General features: G+C 44.2%; 1 protein-coding gene across 1 annotated transcript in view; it reads right to left on the reverse strand.

Moving 5' to 3' along the window:
* Positions 1-1,310: 1,310 nt before the first annotated feature.
* LOC114027954 (cadherin-16-like) overlaps positions 1,311-19,368 on the reverse strand; it is a 43,326-nt gene continuing 25,268 nt past the window's right edge. The window contains exons 13-18 of the mRNA XM_027842099.1: positions 13,270-13,511; positions 9,603-9,736; positions 7,709-7,972; positions 7,309-7,416; positions 2,431-2,547; positions 1,311-1,405 (exon numbers count right to left, since the gene is read on the reverse strand). Coding sequence (XP_027697900.1) covers positions 1,311-1,405; positions 2,431-2,547; positions 7,309-7,416; positions 7,709-7,972; positions 9,603-9,736; positions 13,270-13,511 — 960 coding nt within the window. The remainder of the gene's footprint in view (positions 1,406-2,430; positions 2,548-7,308; positions 7,417-7,708; positions 7,973-9,602; positions 9,737-13,269; positions 13,512-19,368) is intronic.

The raw sequence follows: 19,368 nt of genomic DNA on the forward strand, positions 1-19,368 counted from the left end.
GAAGGCTTGGCATGTTGGAAAGAACATTGGATACTGAATTATAGGACCTGGGTTTGAGTCTGTGCTGCTAGTTATAAGCTCAGCAATGGGCAAGTCACTTAAAACTCTTGATGTCTCACTTTGTTTATCTGTAAAACAAGGAGTCTGCTCCAACTCAGGAATATCCCCAAAGTCTCTATCCAAAAGAAAGAAAGATCATCTCCTCTTGCCAGTCTCTGAGGTACATTCTGGCTCTAAATCTATGATTCTAGAAGTAGGATCAGGTAACCAGGAAAGGTTGTTTTCCCAAATTCCAGAATATTTGAAATTCAGCAGTTCACTGGGGCTGGGATTTTAGACCACGCCCCTTTCTAACTTGTCATTACAGCTCTTCAGATGGGTGTGGAGAGAAGGGTTGGTAGAGCTTTGTCTGTGACGGGGATTAAGGATCAGTTTTCAATCAGGTTTTGGGCTCAGTGTGTGATCAGCATCAAGGGTCCATCCACATGGATGAATGTATTTTGGCATATGTACTCACACACATTCACACAGAAATGACCATGTATGCAGATATAAACCCCACTTAAGGACCTGCACCTAACATCCCCTATAATACACATTATGTTCATGCAGTCGTTAATTAAATTTAAGGGGGAGACAAAGCTCACCCATGGAAACACCTACCCAGAGAGGCTCACAGAGAATTCCTTTGACCCTTTCTCCCATGTTACTGGAGCAACATTCTTAGTGAGGCACGCCCTTTAAGCTACACAAGAGTTTTCTCTAAATTCCATATAGCCCCCAGTGCTTGTAGGGGCTTACTAAGTATTAATTGATTGAATAGGCTCCCCAGACACTCAGTTTTGACTAATCTACTTTTCTCAGCTTAAAGACAGAGGGATGAAAAGAGAGGTAGATGACAAATCATTGGAAAGAAGACATGGGAATTCAAGAGCTCTGGCTTCAGTTTCCCACCAGGCTTTATTATTTCATGGTGGCTTTGGGGGATACTTTATCAGAAGACATTTATGTTAGAAGCTAGCCATATTAGAGAAAGCCTTAACTTTTACTGACTGGAACATGTACCCCAGAGGAGAACTCTGGAGAGGGAAGAGGTTCTGGCCCACGTTGGGCCAGATGCAGACTTTGTCTGGCCTCTCTGCCTGTGCCTTCTGCCCCCTGAGAATGGGAAGGCAAAAGTTCATCCCTGAGATGTTTTAACTCTGGGGTTGATATCACTCAGCTCAGTCCAGAATCCAAGTCCTTGTTGTTGAAGACATAGAATCTGTGGGTTACAGGGAAGGCAGGAGACCTAGCCATGCCTGACCCCATCAGACAGAAGCCTTCAGGGGGATGCTGTCTCGCGGCTGGGCCACCTTCTTCCTTGCTAGGGCCAAGTGGCTGAAGATCAAGATTAAGAAGAAACCTGGGGTGTCAAAGAGAGAGTCAGTCAGTTCCAGGCAAGAATATTGGCAGCTAGGTGGCACAGTGGATAGAGCTCTGGCCTTGGAGTCAGGAGGACCTGAGTTCAAATCCAGCGTCAGACACTTGACACTTACTAGCTGTGTGACTCTGGGCAAGTTACTTAACACAGATTGCCTCATCGAAAAAAAAAAAAAATATTGGTCCCAGGGGGCTTTTCCTTGATTTTAAGCAATCCAATTTGCTAGTAATTAAAGGTGGGTTAATAAATTTGCTGTTATTTTAATTCAGTTATTTTTTTTTCCTGGAAAGCATAAAATGATTATGTCAGGTGTTGATTTATGCTTTCTTAGTTTGGTTTTTTTTTTTTTTTTTTTTTAGGGGGTGGGATCTAGCTAGTTGGCCCATACAGCCATTGCTACTCACCGTTGTCTAACTTTTGTCAGTTCCTAAATTGCAGACCCGTTTCCCTCAAATGAGATAATATTTGTCATAGTGCATAGCATGGTGCCTGCCACATAGTAGGTTCTATATAAATGTTTATTCCCTTTCTTCACCCCCACCGCTCTCTCTATCTCTCCCCCTCACCTCCATTCTCTCTCCTCTTTATGTCTCCCTCCTTTGAGTCTTTCAGGGTGGAGGGGGGGACTCATAGTACTTGTGAAGTAGAATACCCTTATGCTTGCACTATAAACACAAACTTGGAGTACATATTAAGGGCCATGTTTTTAAAAGTATTTGGAAACCCATATGTATTCACAAAGGGTTGACTAGATTTTGGACTCCCAGAAGGCAGGGGTGTATCTAAAGTGCTGTGATACTCACTACCTAGGTGACTGTGGTTAAGTCATTTCCCTTCTCTGGGCCTCAGTTTCTCCTAAGTAGAATGAGAGGGCTAGGCTACATGATTGCTATGGTCTGTTCCCACTCTAAAGGGTTAACCCTCTGAATCTATAAATAGCTCTAGGCCTTTCTCTCCATCTTGATAAGTCTTATCCAGATCCAAATTAAGACCAAGACTTGACTTACCTATTGCTACAAGGGTGCCTACCATGATACCGACAGCAGACAGCAGCGTGGGCATTCCCTTCATCCGATCCACTTTGAGCAAGCATCGCCTCTCCGAGTTACACACACAGACCATCACTGCGACCAAAGAGAGGCAAATAGAATTTAGAGCTGGGAGGGGCCTGGGAACACAGAACATCAGAGTTGAAGGGAGCTGGGAGGATCATCCTCTTATCCATTATCCATGCTGTTATCCATGCTCATTGACCATCATGTTCAATCCACTTGTTTTATAGAGGGGAAAAGGAGACCTGGAGAGAGGAAATGACACAGGCAGGGAGTATCAGAGCTAGGATTTGAACTCTGGGCACCTGACCCCAAATCAAGTGCTCTCATCACTGTATCCCATTGCTTCCAGGGCTGATGCTGTAGAGGGTAATTGAAAATGAAAAGCTAGGGTTCTTCACTTGGGGGCTTCATGGGCAGATTTCAGGGGATACGTGAATTTGGAAGGGATGAAGCAGCTGGGTTGCAGAGTGGTTAGAGCGCTAGGCCTTGAGTCAAGGAGAGTTGAGTTTAAATCTGGTCTCAAATACTAGCTATGTGATCCTGGGCAAGTCACTTAGCCTCTGTTTGCCTCAGTTTCCTCATCTGCAGAATGGGGATAATAATAGCAGCTACCTGCCAGGGTTGTTGTGAAGATCAAATGAGATATTTTTGTAAAGTGCGTGGTTCAGTGCCTGGCATACAATAGGTACTATATAAATGCTAATTATTATCATTACAGGGGAAAATTACATCTTCATTTTCACTAGCCTGTAACTGAAATTTAGTATTTTCTTCAATCATGAATTTTAAAATATTTTTTTGAAAAGGTGTCCATAGCATCACCAGATTGCCAAAGTGGTCCAAGATAACAAAAAATCTTAAGAACCATTGATGAAGAGGGACTTCTTAGTCAAATATGGTTTAGATTAGATGTTCTCTCATGTCCCTCCAACCCTGAGATTCTCTGAAGAACTGGGAGCTGGTGGAAAGGGAATTTTCCAGTCTCCCTATCTTTCTGTCCACCCTGAATCCATCATCCTAAGTTCTTCTTCTGACTCCTTTTCTGTTATCCAAATACCATCTGGGTCACCACTATTACACCTTCTGGACTCTCCACGCCTCATTCACATCATCTGCCTTGAATACCCCTTCTCCTTCTGTGGATCCCGGATGTTGGAAGACAGACAGGCAGACGCATTATTGGTGGAACTTTGAATTGGTCAGCCACTCTGGAAAACCACCAACATTTGACCCAGCTATCCTATCATTAGGCATAAATCCATGGGGGTCAATAACAGAAGGAAAGGCCCTATTTATTTATACATTTTTATATTTATATATGCCAAAGAAGAAAAAGCTGAAAACAAAGATTGTCCATTGATGAAGGAATGGCTAAACAAAAATGGCAGTCTATGGATGTAATGGAATATTATTGTACTATAAGAAACAAGGATTATGGGAGATTCTGAGAAACATAGGAAGATTTTTATGAAGTGACGCAGAGTGAAAGAAAAAGAAACAAAAGAAGAAAGAAAACAACACTAAGAGGAAACGGAACTCAGATGAACAGCAATGCACAATCTTAGTTCTGGAGAACAGAAGATAAAACAGACACCTCTCCTCTTGAAGAAAGGTACATGTCTGTGACTGAAAAAAAAACTGCATATATTGTCAAATGTGGTTGCTTTGTCAGTTGGTTATGCTGAACTATTTTTTTCTTTGTTATAAGGGAAGGTTCAGTTCAGGGCAGGGAGAAAAATTGGAAATGATCTATTTTTTTTTAAGACGTCAGTTAAAAAAAAACAAAACACCTCTTGTGAGGATCATTCTACTTTAAAAAAAATAGGAGAAGGGAATTATTGGACAAGGAAAGTACCAAGTAACATCATGAAAAAGTTAGATTGATTGCTTTTTAATGGATGGGAAATGGATATTTCAGATTTAGCTTTGTGTGTACAGTCAGATCCCTGGCTTGTTAGAACAAAGATCAAAATCAATTCCAAATTAGAAGAAATAATAAAAATGAGAAGAATGTATATATATATGTCAGGCAATTCAAGCTGTTGATGCTAAAAATTGGGAAATACATAAAAAGATCTTTTTCTACTGATTGTCAACATTTCCCAAGGAAGTTTAAATGATCTAAATCCATCACCATAAGGAGAAGGCCAAGTATCTAAACAGATTATCAACATTTCCTAAGGGAGTTTAATTGAAATAAATTCATCACCATAAAGAGAAGTCTAAAAACTTAGAAACAGTGTTAGCCAGCAAATACTCGATTTTCTTGCCAAGAGGAGAGATATGGCAGCCAAGGCCAATACTGGTTTAGAATATAAACTTGTTTGTGAAGTCTAATGGGGAAGGGTAGTGGAGGATTATAAACAGTATCCCCTTAAAAAACAGTTAGAAGCAGTAGAGGGGCAAAACAAGGTTGCAGAAAGGTTGGCAAGAGACCCTAGGAAGCCATATCATCCATTACAAAGACATTTAAGGATGCAACTGGAAGGATGGGCAACTTGGTGGCTCAGTGGATAGTGCACTGTGCCTGCAGTCAGGAAGACCTGAGTTCAAATCCAGCCTGACACTTCCTAGCTACGTGACCCTGGGCCCATCATTTTACTCTGTTTGCCTCAGTTTGTAAATGTATGTAGTCCACAGAGGGATGAAAAGAGAGGTAGACGACAAATCATTGGAAAGAAGACACATACTCCCAACATACCCCCTGTAAAAGTGAACTGAAGAAGGAAATGGCAAACCACTCCAGTATCTCTGCCAAGAAAATTCCAAATGGGGGCTAGACACGATTGAAACGTCTGAATAACAACATGGTAGTACTTATATATTGCTTTCTTTTCAAAGAGATCTCATTTTAGGAGTGGAGCCTATTTTCTTTTCTTTCTTTCTTTCTTTTTTTTTATTTAGGCAGTTGAGGTTAAGTGACTTGCCCAGAATCACACAGCTAGTAAGTGTCAAGTGTGTGGTCTGAGGCTGGATTTAAATTCAGGTCCTCCTGACTCCAGGACCAGTGCTCTATCCACTGAGCCACCTCGCTGCCCCAATGTGGAGCCTATTTTCAGATGTGAACTATTTTAGGACCAGTGTGGCATGTCAATTCAATAGCAAACATTTATTAAATGCCTACTGAATGAAGCTATAAGGAATGTGTCTTTTGAGATGCAGGCTTAGAACCTAGGAGATAGTGTTTCCATAGGGATTGTCAATACTAGTTAGTTAATCAATAAACAATTACTAAGCATCTTCCATGTGCCAGGCACTGTGCTAAAGAGGCAAAAGATATTCCCTGCCTGCAAAGAGCTCACAATCTAATTAAAATATTTGCAGGACAGTTTTAATACTGACTGAGCCCAGGTTATGGTTGGTTTGTTTAGACACTGGGTCTCTCTATCTTACCTTGGCCAGAAATGCAGCAGCCTCTCCCAACCTGATCAGCACAGATGCAGCAGCACTCCACCCCACCCCACCCCAAAGCCTTCCCACATTGGAGTGGGACTTATTGAGGGCACCCAATCAGCTTCAGCCCTACTTCAGCTATGAACTCCTGATGTCAAGTGACCCCCCCCCAACCCCACCTTTCCCAGTAGCAGGGATAACAGGAATATACCACCACACCTGGCTCCCAGGTTAGTTTGAATTGCAGACAGGATGTTAAATGAGAAGTGACATGTGGAAGTGGAATGAGAAGGAGAAAATGGCATTTGGAGCAACAACACCTCTTTCCCACCACTAGTTGGCATTAGACTTATGACAGCCAGGAGACACCCATGTGGTATTAGCTTTGGGGGTATTTAAGATGGTATACTCTATACTTACGTGCCTAATATTTCTTAATTTTACCATGATTTTACTAATCCAGTTAAACTGTATGTTGTCTGATTGAATGTTAACAACATCCTGCCAGGGGGGATGTTGGGAGTATGTGTATGTAACACCATGACTGATGAGCAACCCTGGATGTAGAGCCTGGGATATAACATCACAGGGTTCCTCAAACCAGAGGTTATCTTCTGGGGTCCCACATATTAAGGGATCCTGTTATATCTATAGGACTATCCTGTCACATGTTAGAAAGAGCAGGATATCTCTTACATAGAGAACCATGTGGGGTGCTGGGGTGAGGGGAGGATATAAAGTTTAGATAAGGCATGGTTCTTGTCCTCAAGAAGCTTATAGTCTAGTAGAGGGATAAGACACAAATGCAAATAGCTATAGTATACTGTATTACATGATAATTAAATTGTTTTTTTAGTTGTTTTTAGTTGTGTCCAACTCTTCATGACCCCATTTGGGTCTTCTTGGCAAAGACACAGAAGTGGTTTGCCATTTCCTTTTCCTGCTTACTTTACAGATGAGGAAACTGAGGCAAACAGGGTTAAGTGACTTGCTCAGGGTCGCATAGCTACTCAGCGTCTGATGTATGTATGTATGTATGTATGTATATAGGTGGTTTGTAGGTTGTCTCCTTATACTAGGACAGGATGTGAGCTCTTTGAGGGCAGGGAATGTTTTTGCTTTGCTTTATATATCCCCAGTGCCTGAAACACAGTAGGCATTTAATAAATGCTTGCTGACTTGATTTGATTAGAGAAATGACCCATCCAGATCTAGGTGTAGCAGGGGTTAGGGACCAGAGCTATATATGCATGAAGAAGTTGTCTGACAGTGGGATGGGAGATCTTTTGGAGAAGGAAGATGAAGCCTTGAATGACTCATCCATTGACTCGTGGAGCTCTTGGGGAACAAGGACTACATCTTGTACTTCTCTTTCCAATCATCCCCGCACCTTAGCTCAGCAAATCTTTGGTTGTTCTACTCCATTGTCAGCCTTACCTCGTATTCGGAGTTTCTGGGTCTGAGCCGAGTGTGTCAGGAAAACTGGGACGAAGTACTCTTGGGGCTCCAACCAGCTGAGGGCCATGGTGAGATAGGCGTGGGTGCCTAGGAGGGGAGCAGGGAAAGTGTGGGACGCTGGGATAGACAGACATACAGGAAGACAGAAGGCAGCTAGGGCACAGTGTGGGATGGATCACAAGACTGAAAGCTGAAAGGCACCTTAGAGCTCAGCTAGTCCATCTCTTTCAAATAGGGAAACCAAGCCCCAGAAAGGGGAAATGACCTTCCACAAGGTCACGCAGGTTCTCTAGTTCCAAATCCAGTGTTCTTCCCTCAACTTGAACCACCCAGTCATTTGGCCTTCTGCTTCTGGTCCTCTACCCAAGCCTAGACTCACCATTGAGTGTCCGGAGCCTCCACTCTCTCTGTACTGTGGGGTCCTCACTCAGGGTGAAGGAATAGGGGTCATCATCATCAGCATGCTCTCCCCTCTGCTGTAGCCCACTGATGATCACTCCCTGTGGCCTATCCTGGGGAGTGCAGAGGATCTGGAGGGTGGAGGGGACAGGCACAGGAAGGGAGGGGGATTTTTGAGCAGGGGGTGGTGGATCTCGAATTATATGAAGCACCAGGGCTGCAGTTGTAGTCAGGTTGGGATGGTCTGCAAAAGAACCAAAGACCAAGGTCAAGGATATTCCCCCCTATTCCGAGTGGGTAGGGGAAAGCTGCAATGATTGATTCTGTAGGGAGTGGGTTATCTGGGAAGAAGGCTAACTATGGAGTGGGAATTTGGGGAAATCCCTCCTCATCTCTGTTCCTTCCTCAGGGGTGTGAAAAGATCAATGGTTTGGAATCAGAAGACCTAGCTATGGATCCCAGTTTCATCATTTACTACCCATGTAACCTTGAACTCCAGGTCTCCATTTTCTCATCTCTAAAACAGGGGAGTGGGTGATGTGATTTCTTGGTTCACAGACTTTAGAGACCTTAGAAGACATCCAGTTTACTTCCCTTATTTCATAGATGGTTAAGTGACTTCTCCAAGGTCACATGGCTAGTGTCAAAGGTGGCCCTTAAATCCAGGTAATTCTTGTGTCTAAATCTATAATCTCTAAATTATGCTTCCTTTTTGAGGTCCCTTTCAGCTCTAATCTCTGATTCTCAATCAAAGGACAGGAAAACATGCCCTGCCCCCAATCCACCCCAAGTCCTTGTATTTGGGAAGGGCCTTAGAGATATAATCCAGGGATTCTTAACCTGGGATCTGTGGACTTAAAAAAATTGTTTTAATGACTATATTTTAGTATCATTGGTTTCATCACCCTGTAATTTTTGCTTTAAGCTTCTAAAGACATTACCCTGAGAAGGAGTCCATAGACTTCACAGGACTGACCAAGAATCCATGATGTACAGACAGGTTAATAAACCTGGGTCAAATCCAACCCCCTCATTGTATATATGAGTGAACTGAGGCCCAGAGCCCAAGGCCACATAGGTGCTAAGTAGGAGATTCCAGTCAAATGCTCTTTACCATAGTTCTCTTCCTCCTCAAGAGCCCTGCCTCTTCTTACCATTACCCAGACATCCTTGATAGCCAGGGAGATGGTGGTAACTAGCAGATGCCATGGGCTCTGGCTGAGGTCTCCTACCTAGGTGGTGGAGGTGGTGGGTTATTTTTTCCCCCTTGGGCCTTGGAGAAATGTCTTATTTAGAGGGTGGGGTGTAGGAAGTATAAGGGTGGTAGGGACATAAAAGGGCAGTAGCCTTTTAAGAGAGAGCACCTTCCCACCAAATCTCCTGGTCAACCATTGGCCTCCTTCACCTGGTTGAGTCAGATGGTCATGGCAGAGGGTGCTGGGAAGAGATAGGGGAAAGCTCTCCATGTGGGGGTCATGGAACCCTGTCCATGGAGCTGGGTGCCTGGGGGAGTATCTCCACATCATAGACCTAGTTTGCAGGTAGAGATACTGCTTTAGACAGAGCTCTGCCAAAGTGGAATGAACTGGGTTGGGATGTGATGAATTTCCCATCAATTCCTGTCTTGAAAGCAGACCAGATGGATGATCACTTGTTGGGGATATTGAAGGGGGCTGGCTGCTCAGATAGATGGTCTTTGAGGTGCTTTCCAGCTCAAACTCTGTGATTCTGGCCTTCACACACTTCTTGGCTTTGATGAGAAAAAAAATTCTCTTTCTGTCTGTCTTCCTCTCACTCTTTTTTTCTTAGAATCTCTTTGTTTGACTCTGGGTCTTTCAGAGTGTGGGGCCAGCCCCTCCCAGTTTCTCCCTTACCCGTGATCTCGGCCACCACTTGCACAGTATATGTCTCCTTAGGCTGGCCTGACCCCAGTTTCGAAGCTGTTCGGACTTCCCCAGAGTGTTCTTCAATGGACAGCCACCCTTCAGAGTCATTCATCATCGAGAACCTAGGCACACGTTAGCACGAGGGTGGGGAGGTGACATGGAACGGACTGGGAGAAAGAAGGGATACCTAGAATTTGGGTGGATGAGAGAATGGCAGAAAGTGCTTCTAGGAAAACCTCTCTCCTTTCAGGAAAGGGTGTCCTCTGACAAAAATCACAACTTCTCTGTGACTCAGTTTCCCCAGTTGCACCGTGGGAATTGTCATAGTTTCATGATATCTAGAGCTGGAAGGACCAAAGGATCATATATTTAGAGCTGGAAGAAACCTCAGAGGTATTCTGGTTCAACCTCATTTTACAGGTGAAGAAACTGAGTCACAGAGAAGTTCTGACCTGCCGAAGGACACATAATTAGAAATTGGGAGAGTTGGGATTTGAACCCAAATCTGCCTGACTCTAAATGCAGACCTCTTTCCACTGAGTCATGCTACCTCCCTTACATATCATCAACACTCGGGTACCAAACCCAGGTTCTATCACTTATATATGACCTTGGGAAGGTCTTTTCCCTTCTTTGGGTCTCTGGTTCCCTACTTGTAATTACCTTCCATTTTAACTGTTTATATCTTCTACGTACCTGTTTCCTTCCCTATTGGACTATTATCTCTTTTGCTTCTCACAACAACCTCGTGAAGTAGGTGCTATCATTCTCACCATTTTGTAGATGAGGAAACCAAGGCTAAGAGATATTAAGAGACTTGCCCAGAGTCACACAGCTAGTAAGTGTCAGAGGGACGATTTGAATTCAGGTCTTCCTGATTCCAAGTCTGTCGTGCCACTTAGCTGCCTTACGGAAGTGGCCAAGGGGTAGACCATCTGGTCCAGCCCTCTCATTTTACACACAAGGAGAATGGGGCCAGGAGAGCTTAAAAGACTTGCCCAAGGTCTAGAAGGTGGTAAGTAGCAGCAGGGCTTCTCTCAGACCCAAGCTCTGTCACCCAAGGAATCTTGGGGTGGCAGGGTAGCCATTCCCAGGTGGCCAGGGAAGAAGGGAGAAGGGCTAGAAACCAAGGACAGAATAGCTCCCTGGGAGCTGCCCAAAGGCCAATTCCCCTTGATACAAAAGAAGATTTTCTAACGATGAGAGTTGTTCTAGAGGGAAATGGACTACATGGGCAGGTAGTGAGCTCCCCTTCACTGGCCTTCCAATGAACAGCAAGTGGCCACTTGTCTGGTTGTTCCAAAGGGATTCCTGTGGGGCTTTGGCTTGGGCTAGATTCCCTCTGAGATCCCTTCCAGCTCTGAGATTCTGGGTTTCTATGAAGGGCAACAGTGGGGGATCTGAGAGGGAAGGGGATGGGGACAGAAAACAAACAAAAGGATCCATTATTTATCAATGCCCCAGCCCAAGCACTCAGCCCTGGATGTGGGGGCCTAGAGGTGGGAGGAGGTTTGTGGCCCTTCCACCATTTCTGGGACAATGGACCAGGGAAACCATTATTGGATGGTGGCCTGAGCCTGTGCCTTTGCGGGGGGGCAGTGGAGGGTGAAATGGGAGAGCTTGGAACAATCCCAAAGGGATCATTTGGCTGCAGCCAAGGCACCAGGGACATGAACGCTTTGGGGCCTAGAAAGGCTCCCCAGCTAGAGGACAGAGATGGATCAACACGAGGGCAAAGTGAGAGACAGAATGGCATAGGGAATGTAGTATAGAACGTGGAATCAGGAAGAGCTGGGTTAAATCCTGCCACACACGCACTGGCTGTGTGACCCAGGACAAGCCTCTTCCTCCCTCTGGTCCTTAGTTTCCTCATCTGTGAAATGGGGATAATAGTGTTACTTACTTCATAGGGTTATTATGAAAATCAAAGAAGATAATGTATATAAAGCACTTTGCAAACCATAAAGTTTAAAGTTAGCTTTTAGACTTTGAACTCCTTGAAAACAAAGACTTTTGGGGTTATTTTTTGCCTTTCTTTCTATCCTCAATGCCTAGCACAGTGCCTGGCACATAGTAGGCACTTAATAAATGCTAGCTGACTTGACTTGAATATTATTTTGCAGAATGGGGTCTGGGGATGAGCCAAAAGCAACTGGAGGCTGGGAGAAGGGAGCTGATCACATGAGGTCAGAGCGGAGCCTGGGGCCAAGTCACATCTAGCCTTCATTTTCTTCATCTGTGAAATGAGAGAGTGGGACTAGATTGTTTCCAAGGTTCCTTCTGCCTCTGAACACTGGGATTCTGTCATTCTGCTACCGTAAGAATCTCCTTTCTCCCAATCAGGAGGGATCAAAGCAGTCTACCAGGACGTCGTCCCACCTGGGAGAATGCCACGGGGTGGGTGGGGGAGTGGATGGCAAAGAGAATGGAGTGGAGAAAGGGAGTGGAACAAAGAGAATGATCATAATAAAAGCTCACATTTCTATACTTTTAAGATCTCCAAAATATGTTCCTCACGACTCTGTGGGATAAATAGCATTATTATTCCTGTTTTACAGATGAGGAAACTGAGGTTCAGAGAAAGTGACTTGTCCACAATCCTACAGCTAGTAAGAATTTATCAAAGGATCGTAAATTTAGAACTAGAAGGAATCTTAGAAGTCATCACGTCCACCCTTTTTGTTTTACAGATGAGGAAACTGAGGCAGACATAGGTTAAATGGCTTGCCCAGGATCACACAGCTAGCAAGTATCTGAAACAGTATTCAAATCCAGGTCTTCCTGACTTCAGTCTAGTGCTCTGTTTCTTGACTTGAAGCCAATCTTTTCCCCCTTAAATTCAATAAACATTTATTAAATGCCTATTACATGCAAGATACTGTAGAAAGCACTAGGGGTACAAATTGTACTCAATTTTCAAAAATCCAAGACTGGAAGTTTTTTTGTTTTTGTTTTTGTTTTTGTTTTTGTTTTTGCTTTTTCCACAGCATCAAAAGATTTTCACCCCTTCTCCTAACCTCACTTCTCAGCCCCAGTCACCGATCCCTTTGCCAGTGTCCACAGCCATTTCCTTCCAAATCTGTCTTTGGCTGGATGGCCCAACCCAATATATAAATATAATGTGTAATGGAATAGAACACTTAAATGTATGGAAATATAAATTAGATCATATATATATATTCATCTATACATATATATGTTCTGATATCACCCTGAGCCTAGACTCTGATGCACAAATCATCAGAGGAAACATTCAAAAGATGAAAAGAAATAATTTTGGGATTGAGTTTTGAGACCATCCATGCCATTGTATATTATCATATACAACGTAGTGGCAAGAATGCTTGATTTGGAATTGGGGACCAAGGTTCCAATTTTGTCTGTGTCACTTAACTTTGGGACATTGGGCATGTCATTTTTCCATCTCTGTAAAATAAGTGTGTTGGCCTAGATGATCTCTCAGTCCCTGCACTCTCTCCCTACCTCCACCTCTGTTCTAAATGTGGGAGTCCCCATAAGTCAAGCGATGGCTAACCCACAAATCTGGTAATGGAGAGCAGAAGGCTCCCAAAATTTCTACTAGGCATCTTGGTACTGATAGGCTGGGCAATCCTTGAGCCCCCTGGTTGAAGAGAGGACAAGAGCAGGTTGTTACCTGAGTGGTGGGCTCTGGGGATCCTCAGGCCCAATGGTCAGCAGGATGGTGCCTGGTGGGGTGCTGTCCGGGATGGTGACCTCATAGCTCTCCTGGCTTAAAACAGGGGGCCACATGGGTTCCTCCACTAGCACGGTCACAGTGGCTGTGACTGGTGGGTCCATCCTCAATCCCACAAGCTCGGCCAGGTTCTTTGCCATGATCACCAGCTCATAGCTTGGGGCTGAAGTGTAGTCCAGTTTCTGGGAGCAGAAGAATTGGAGGTCACCATGAGATCTTTTCTCTCTCTCTCTCCCTGGGGAGATACCCTAACATTTCCTGCCCATTCATTAAAGTTCACCAAATGTCAAAGCCTTCCTTGACCTCCCTAGTCAAACTGGCCTGTTTGCCGCCTGCCATATGTAGCATCCTCTGCCTTTGTACAGGCTAGGCTCCAAATCCCAGGATGCTCTTCCTCCTCACCTCCACCTCTGGATTCTAAGCTCTTTCTAGGGCTCAGCCAGCCTTCTACACGACGTCTTTATCGATTCCACCAACTGTGAATTCTTCCCTTGCCCCGCACCCCCCCAATTACACTTTATGTGTATTTACTATTTACTTACTTGTGACATGTTGTTTCTCCCCCAGTTAAACATAAACTTCTTGAAGACAGGGCCTGTTGTCATTTTTGTCTTTGGATGCCCAGTGTCTGGCACCACACCTGGCACCTAGTAGGTGCTTAATAAAGGCTTGTTGAATCAAATTGAACTGAATTAATAAATGATGATCATTGTCTCCTGTACCATAGGGACTCCATGCTAAGGGTTAGGTTATTTTGTCCCTCTCTCTAGTGTGGATTGATGTGTTGAAAGGGGCCACATGTCCCAGAAACAGTATTGTCTAAAGTCTGAGGAAATGGGGTCTAGTCTCAGCTCTGCTACTTATGAATCTTTTTGAACCTGGGCAAGTCATGTTGACTTCTCTGGGCCTCCGTTGACTCATCTGAAAAATGGGGATAATAATATCCCCAGTATCTACCTCACTGGGCTGATTTGAGGATTGAATGAAGTAATGTCTATTGCGTACGTCCTAAATTCAAATTAGCTGTTATTACTTTACTTAAGTCTGCCAGTCCTGAGAGTTCAGTAGCAAGGGATTACATTCTCCTCAAATATGGCCAACAAAGCTGAGTCCCCAATTCTTCCTTGTGTCTGAACACCATACCTCTTGTCACAATCTTAAAGACTGCCTCTTCCCAGGGGAGCTGGAGGAACAGTCATTTTTCTCTAAGGCTGGGGGTGATGAAGGAAGGAAGAGCATAGTTCTTTATCTAGGAAAACCCTGGGGTGGGTCCCCCAAGCTGCGCCTGCAGTAGTGGGGACGTAATACATAGAAGCATCCCTAATCTCTAGCAGGTCGTCCTTGGTAACCCACAGCACACGTTTGGGAGGCTCAGAGTTAAGACTTGGGCAGGAACAGGGAAATGGAGCTTTTCATCTGTGTAAACTGGACTCCTCAAGAGCTTTCTTTACCTTCCAGCCAGCCCATACCCCCTTTGGATAGTGACTAGACATCCGCTGCCTTCCAGGCTGAAAAGATTCCTCACAGACATTCTTTTCCCTACCTTCCGTTCTGAAATGGTCCGAGTGCCACAGCACCTGACGCCTCCCTTACGGATCCCACCCCCCCTGCCCCTGTGTGAAGGGCCCATGCAGGAGCAGCTGCCAACCTTGGGGTGGGCCCAGCATGTGCCATGAGGACAAAGCCAGTTTTTGCCTTATTTGGCCAAACATGTTTCTAGAGACTCCTGCCGCTTTCCCCCACTCCCCACCTCCCCGCTCCGACCAGGGAAGGGGAGGGGGGAGGGGAGGGCAAACACTCGAGACTGGGCCCTTCCCCAGGCCCTAAACACCTCCCGAGGCAGTCAGATCATTAGAGTTCCCCCAGGGTTTATGATAGGAGATTCAGGTATCAGACTATAGTATCTAGATCAAGAGGGGACCTCAGAGGTCATGTAGCCCCACTCCTTCATTTGACAGATGAGGAAACCGAGTCACAGAGAGGCCAAGTGATTTGGCTCAGGATCCATGGCTAGTAAGTGGCAGGTCTTTTGAGGGTCTAACCTGTACTACTTCTGCTACTGAAGCACCCCTGCCTGAATGGGGCTGGGTGGGCTTTTGAACGTGGCATACTCAGAAATACTGGGCTAATGAGAGGGCTTGAGGCATGGCCAGAGGGAGATAGAGGACATAGTCTCTCACTGCACTTCCCGCTCAGTTCTGGTCTTCGGCAAGGGGAGGGAGGAAGGGGTCTGGAGGTGAAAGAGGGTCAGAGTGGAGGAATAATAATAATAATAATAATAATAGCTAGCATTTCTATAGCAATTTACGGTTTCCATATGTCTTCCACATGTCACCTCATTTGACACTCACAACAATCTTGGCAGATTATTATCATATCTATTAGATTATATATTATATTGTTATATAATAGAATGCTATTATATTACTATTATATCTCCATTTTCTAGATAAGGAAACTGAGGCAGACCAAGGTTAAATAGTTTGCTAAGAGTCACTCAGCTAGTAAGAATCTGATGCAGGATTTGAACTCATATTTTCTTGACTCTAACTTCAGCACTCTAACCACTGAGCTACCTAGGTTAGCTTCTCCATTCCAAGCTTTCCTTTGTTGCCTCAGTTTCTAGATCATTCTCAGTTCCACCCAGTGCGGGCAGATACATGGCATTTGTAACTGTCTTAGGCATAGTGGGGGGGGGACACACTAATAACAATTCACATTTCTATAGCAGTTTAAGGGTTATGATACAAATTTCTTCTCATAGCTGTTTGAGGTGTCTCTTTTTTATATATCAGAAAACTGAGGTTCAGAGAGGTTAAAAGGCTTTACCCAAAGTCATATAGCTAGTTAAGTAAAAAAAAACCAAAACACTTTTTGCCACTTCAAATCCAGAGGAGCCCAGGGAGCCCAGAACCTCACTGGAGAAAGAAGGAGACCCCAAAACAGAACGGAAAGGGTCCTGTGAGGAAGTGGCTTCCAAATAGGCTAACCAATAGGGTTAATGAGCTGAGTGACGGGCTGGAGGGGAGGAGGTTAGGGTTCTGGGCTCTGGGCTTCTGTTTCCCGGAGTCCATCATTCTGCTGCCCTGCCTACTTCCCCCACCACTCCATCAGCATCTGAGGAAACTGCCTAATGCAGTTACCAAGGGGAAATTGGAACTTATTTCCTGGGCTCACACTGAGAGACAATCTAATACAGGGGCAGAGTTTCCTGTAAAACCTGTGATTTCTCAGAGTGCCTAACAAGGGGACAACACCTGGGGAAAAGGTCTGGTCTTGGGTACCAGGGGAAGAAGAGGTGTTGATCCTGTCTCAGTAACACAAAGCATATCTGTTTAAGTCTACGTATTTGTCTTTGTCTGTATCTGCACCTGTGTATATATTTCTGTAGTCATAATAATAGCGACAGCTAGCATTTATAAAGGACTTTAAGATTTGCTAAGCATTTTACTTATGTTATCTCAAATGATCCTCACAACAGTCTTATGAGATGGGTGTTGTTATTATCCCTATTTTACAGATGAGAAAACTGAGGTGAAGTAACATAGCTAGTAAATAAATGTCTGAGGCAGGATTTGAACTCAGATTATGATCACTCAAAGGAAAGAAGGAATTAAGTAGTTATTAAGCACCTTTTATGCTTGAGGCGCTGTGCTAAGCCCTTTATAAACATTATCTCATTTGATCCTCACAATAACCCTATGCTATTGTTCTTCCCATTTTACAGTTGAGGACACTGAGGCAGACAGAAATTAAGTGACTTGCCTGGGGTCACACAGCTAGTAAGAATCTGAGGCTGGATTTGAACTCGGGTCTTCCTGACTCCAGGTCCAGTCCTTGAGCTGTAGTTTTTCCCCCCTCTTTGTTGTTGAGTCTTCTCAGTTGTGTTTGACTCTCTGTCACCCCATTTGGGATTTTCTTGGCAAAGATACCAGAGCAGTTTGCCATTTCCTTCTCCAGCTCACTTTACACTTGATGGAACTGAGACAAATAGGGTGAAGTGACTTGCCCGGGGTGACACAGCTAGTAACTATCTGAGGCCAGATTTGAACTCAGGTCCTCCTGACTCCAGGGTTGGCGCTCCCTTCTTCCTCCCTCTCCCATCTCCCCAAATGGTCATCCCGTCTCAGCCTGAAGATCTCTAGTGAGAGGAAATCCACAGCCACTGTGGGACAGCTCTCATTGTTACCATGTACTTTCTTTACAAAGGAGTTAAAATGTGCTCTCTGCAACTTTGCTCTTAGTTACGAGCTCTGGGGTCAAGTGGAACCGGCCGATCCTTTTCCCCTATGACAGCCCTTCAAGGTCTTGAAGACCTGGACGATGTCTTATGTCTGTCAGACTCTAACTCCTCTCGGGGTTACATGTCCTCAGTTCCTTCCATCAGTCTTCATGTAGCACAGCCTTGAGGCCCCTCAGAACCCTGGTTTCTCTCCTCCAGATGCCCTTGAGCACCTCTCAGATATGCCATCCAGAGGTGAGCACTACATTTCCAACATGGTCTGACTAGGGCCGAGGACAATAGGACCATCACATGCCTTGGTCTGGACCTTGGCTAACAGTGCGTAAGTCTTTTTGGCTGCTCCGTCATCCTGATGTCTCTTACTGAGCTTTCATTGAACACCCCCACCCCGTCTTTTTCAGACCAATTGTTGACTAGCTGTACCTCCCTTATCTTGTAATTTTGCAATTTATTTTTTCAACCTGTGTAGGATTTTCCATTTATTTCTATTAAGCTTCATCTTATAACTATTACTACTAGTAACAGCTGATATTGATCGAGTGCCTTGGACTTTGCAAATGCTTTGCAGGCATCATCTCCTCTGAGCATAGAAGTTACCCGGTGAGATCAGTACTACAGAGGGTGCTATTCCCATTTTACAGAGGACTTCAGCTCCTTTGATTCATCCCATCATGCTTGCTGGCTGGGATATTTTTGGATCCTGACTCGTCAGTGTCATCAGAAAAATGGATAAATGTGCTATCTATGCCTTTATTCAAGTCTGACCCAAGTATTAAGCAGTATGGAATGAAGGACAGCTCCCTAGGGCACTATACCACAGACCTTCTTCCAAGATGACATAAAGTAATTAATAACTCTTTGGGTCCAATCATTCAACCAGTTCCAAAACCACTAACTGTACCATTGTCTATGCTAAGACTCCATATTTTGTCCATGAGGATAGTATGAGAACCTTTGTGAAATGTCTCACTAAAATTTAGGTAAACAACATCGACAGAATTCTCCTGGTTGACTGGTTTAGGTGGTATATCATGATTTATTTCATTGATGTCAGACCTTCTTCTACCAGGACAGGTTGCTATCTGGATATAACTTAGAGTTTTAGAAACTTGCCTAAAGCCTGGAGAGGTTTAGGGACTTGTCTGCGGTTATATAGTTAGTAAATATCAAGGGTCTGATTTGGACATAGGGCTTCCAGATTCCAAATCTAGTACTCTATCCAATATAGAACACTGCCTCACTGGTCCAGTAACAGAGACAGCTGGGTAGCTCAGGGGATAAAACACAAGAATTGCCTTCCTTCCTTCCTTCCTTCCTTCCTTATTTTCCTTCTCTTTCTTTTTCTCCTCTCTCTTTCTTCCTCCCTCCCTCCCTCTCTTCCTCCCTCCCTACCTCTCTTACTTCCTATCTCTCTTTTTCTTTTTCTTCTTTCATTTCTTCCTTTTTTATTCCCTTCTTCCTATTCTTCCTCCCTCCCTTTCCTCCTTTATTTTCTTTCTCTTTTCTCTCATTTCTCTCTCTCTCTCTTTCTTTCTTTCCTTCCTTCCTTTCCATTCAAATCCTGCCTCAGACATTTACTATCTCTATGGCACTGGGTAAATAATTTAACTGCTGTCTGCCTCAGTTTCTTTATTTGTAAAATGGGGGTGATAATAGCACCTACCTCCCAGGGCTGTCATGAGGATAAAATGAGATATTTGTAAAGGGCTTAGCACAGTGAGTGACACTTAGTAAGTGTTCAATAAATGCTTCTTTCTTTCTTTCTTTCTTTCTTTCTTTCTTTCTTTCTTTCTTTC

Source organism: Vombatus ursinus, unplaced genomic scaffold, assembly GCF_900497805.2.
Source record: "Vombatus ursinus unplaced genomic scaffold, bare-nosed wombat genome assembly UNPS02014864.1, whole genome shotgun sequence".
Classification (NCBI taxonomy): domain Eukaryota; kingdom Metazoa; phylum Chordata; class Mammalia; order Diprotodontia; family Vombatidae; genus Vombatus; species Vombatus ursinus.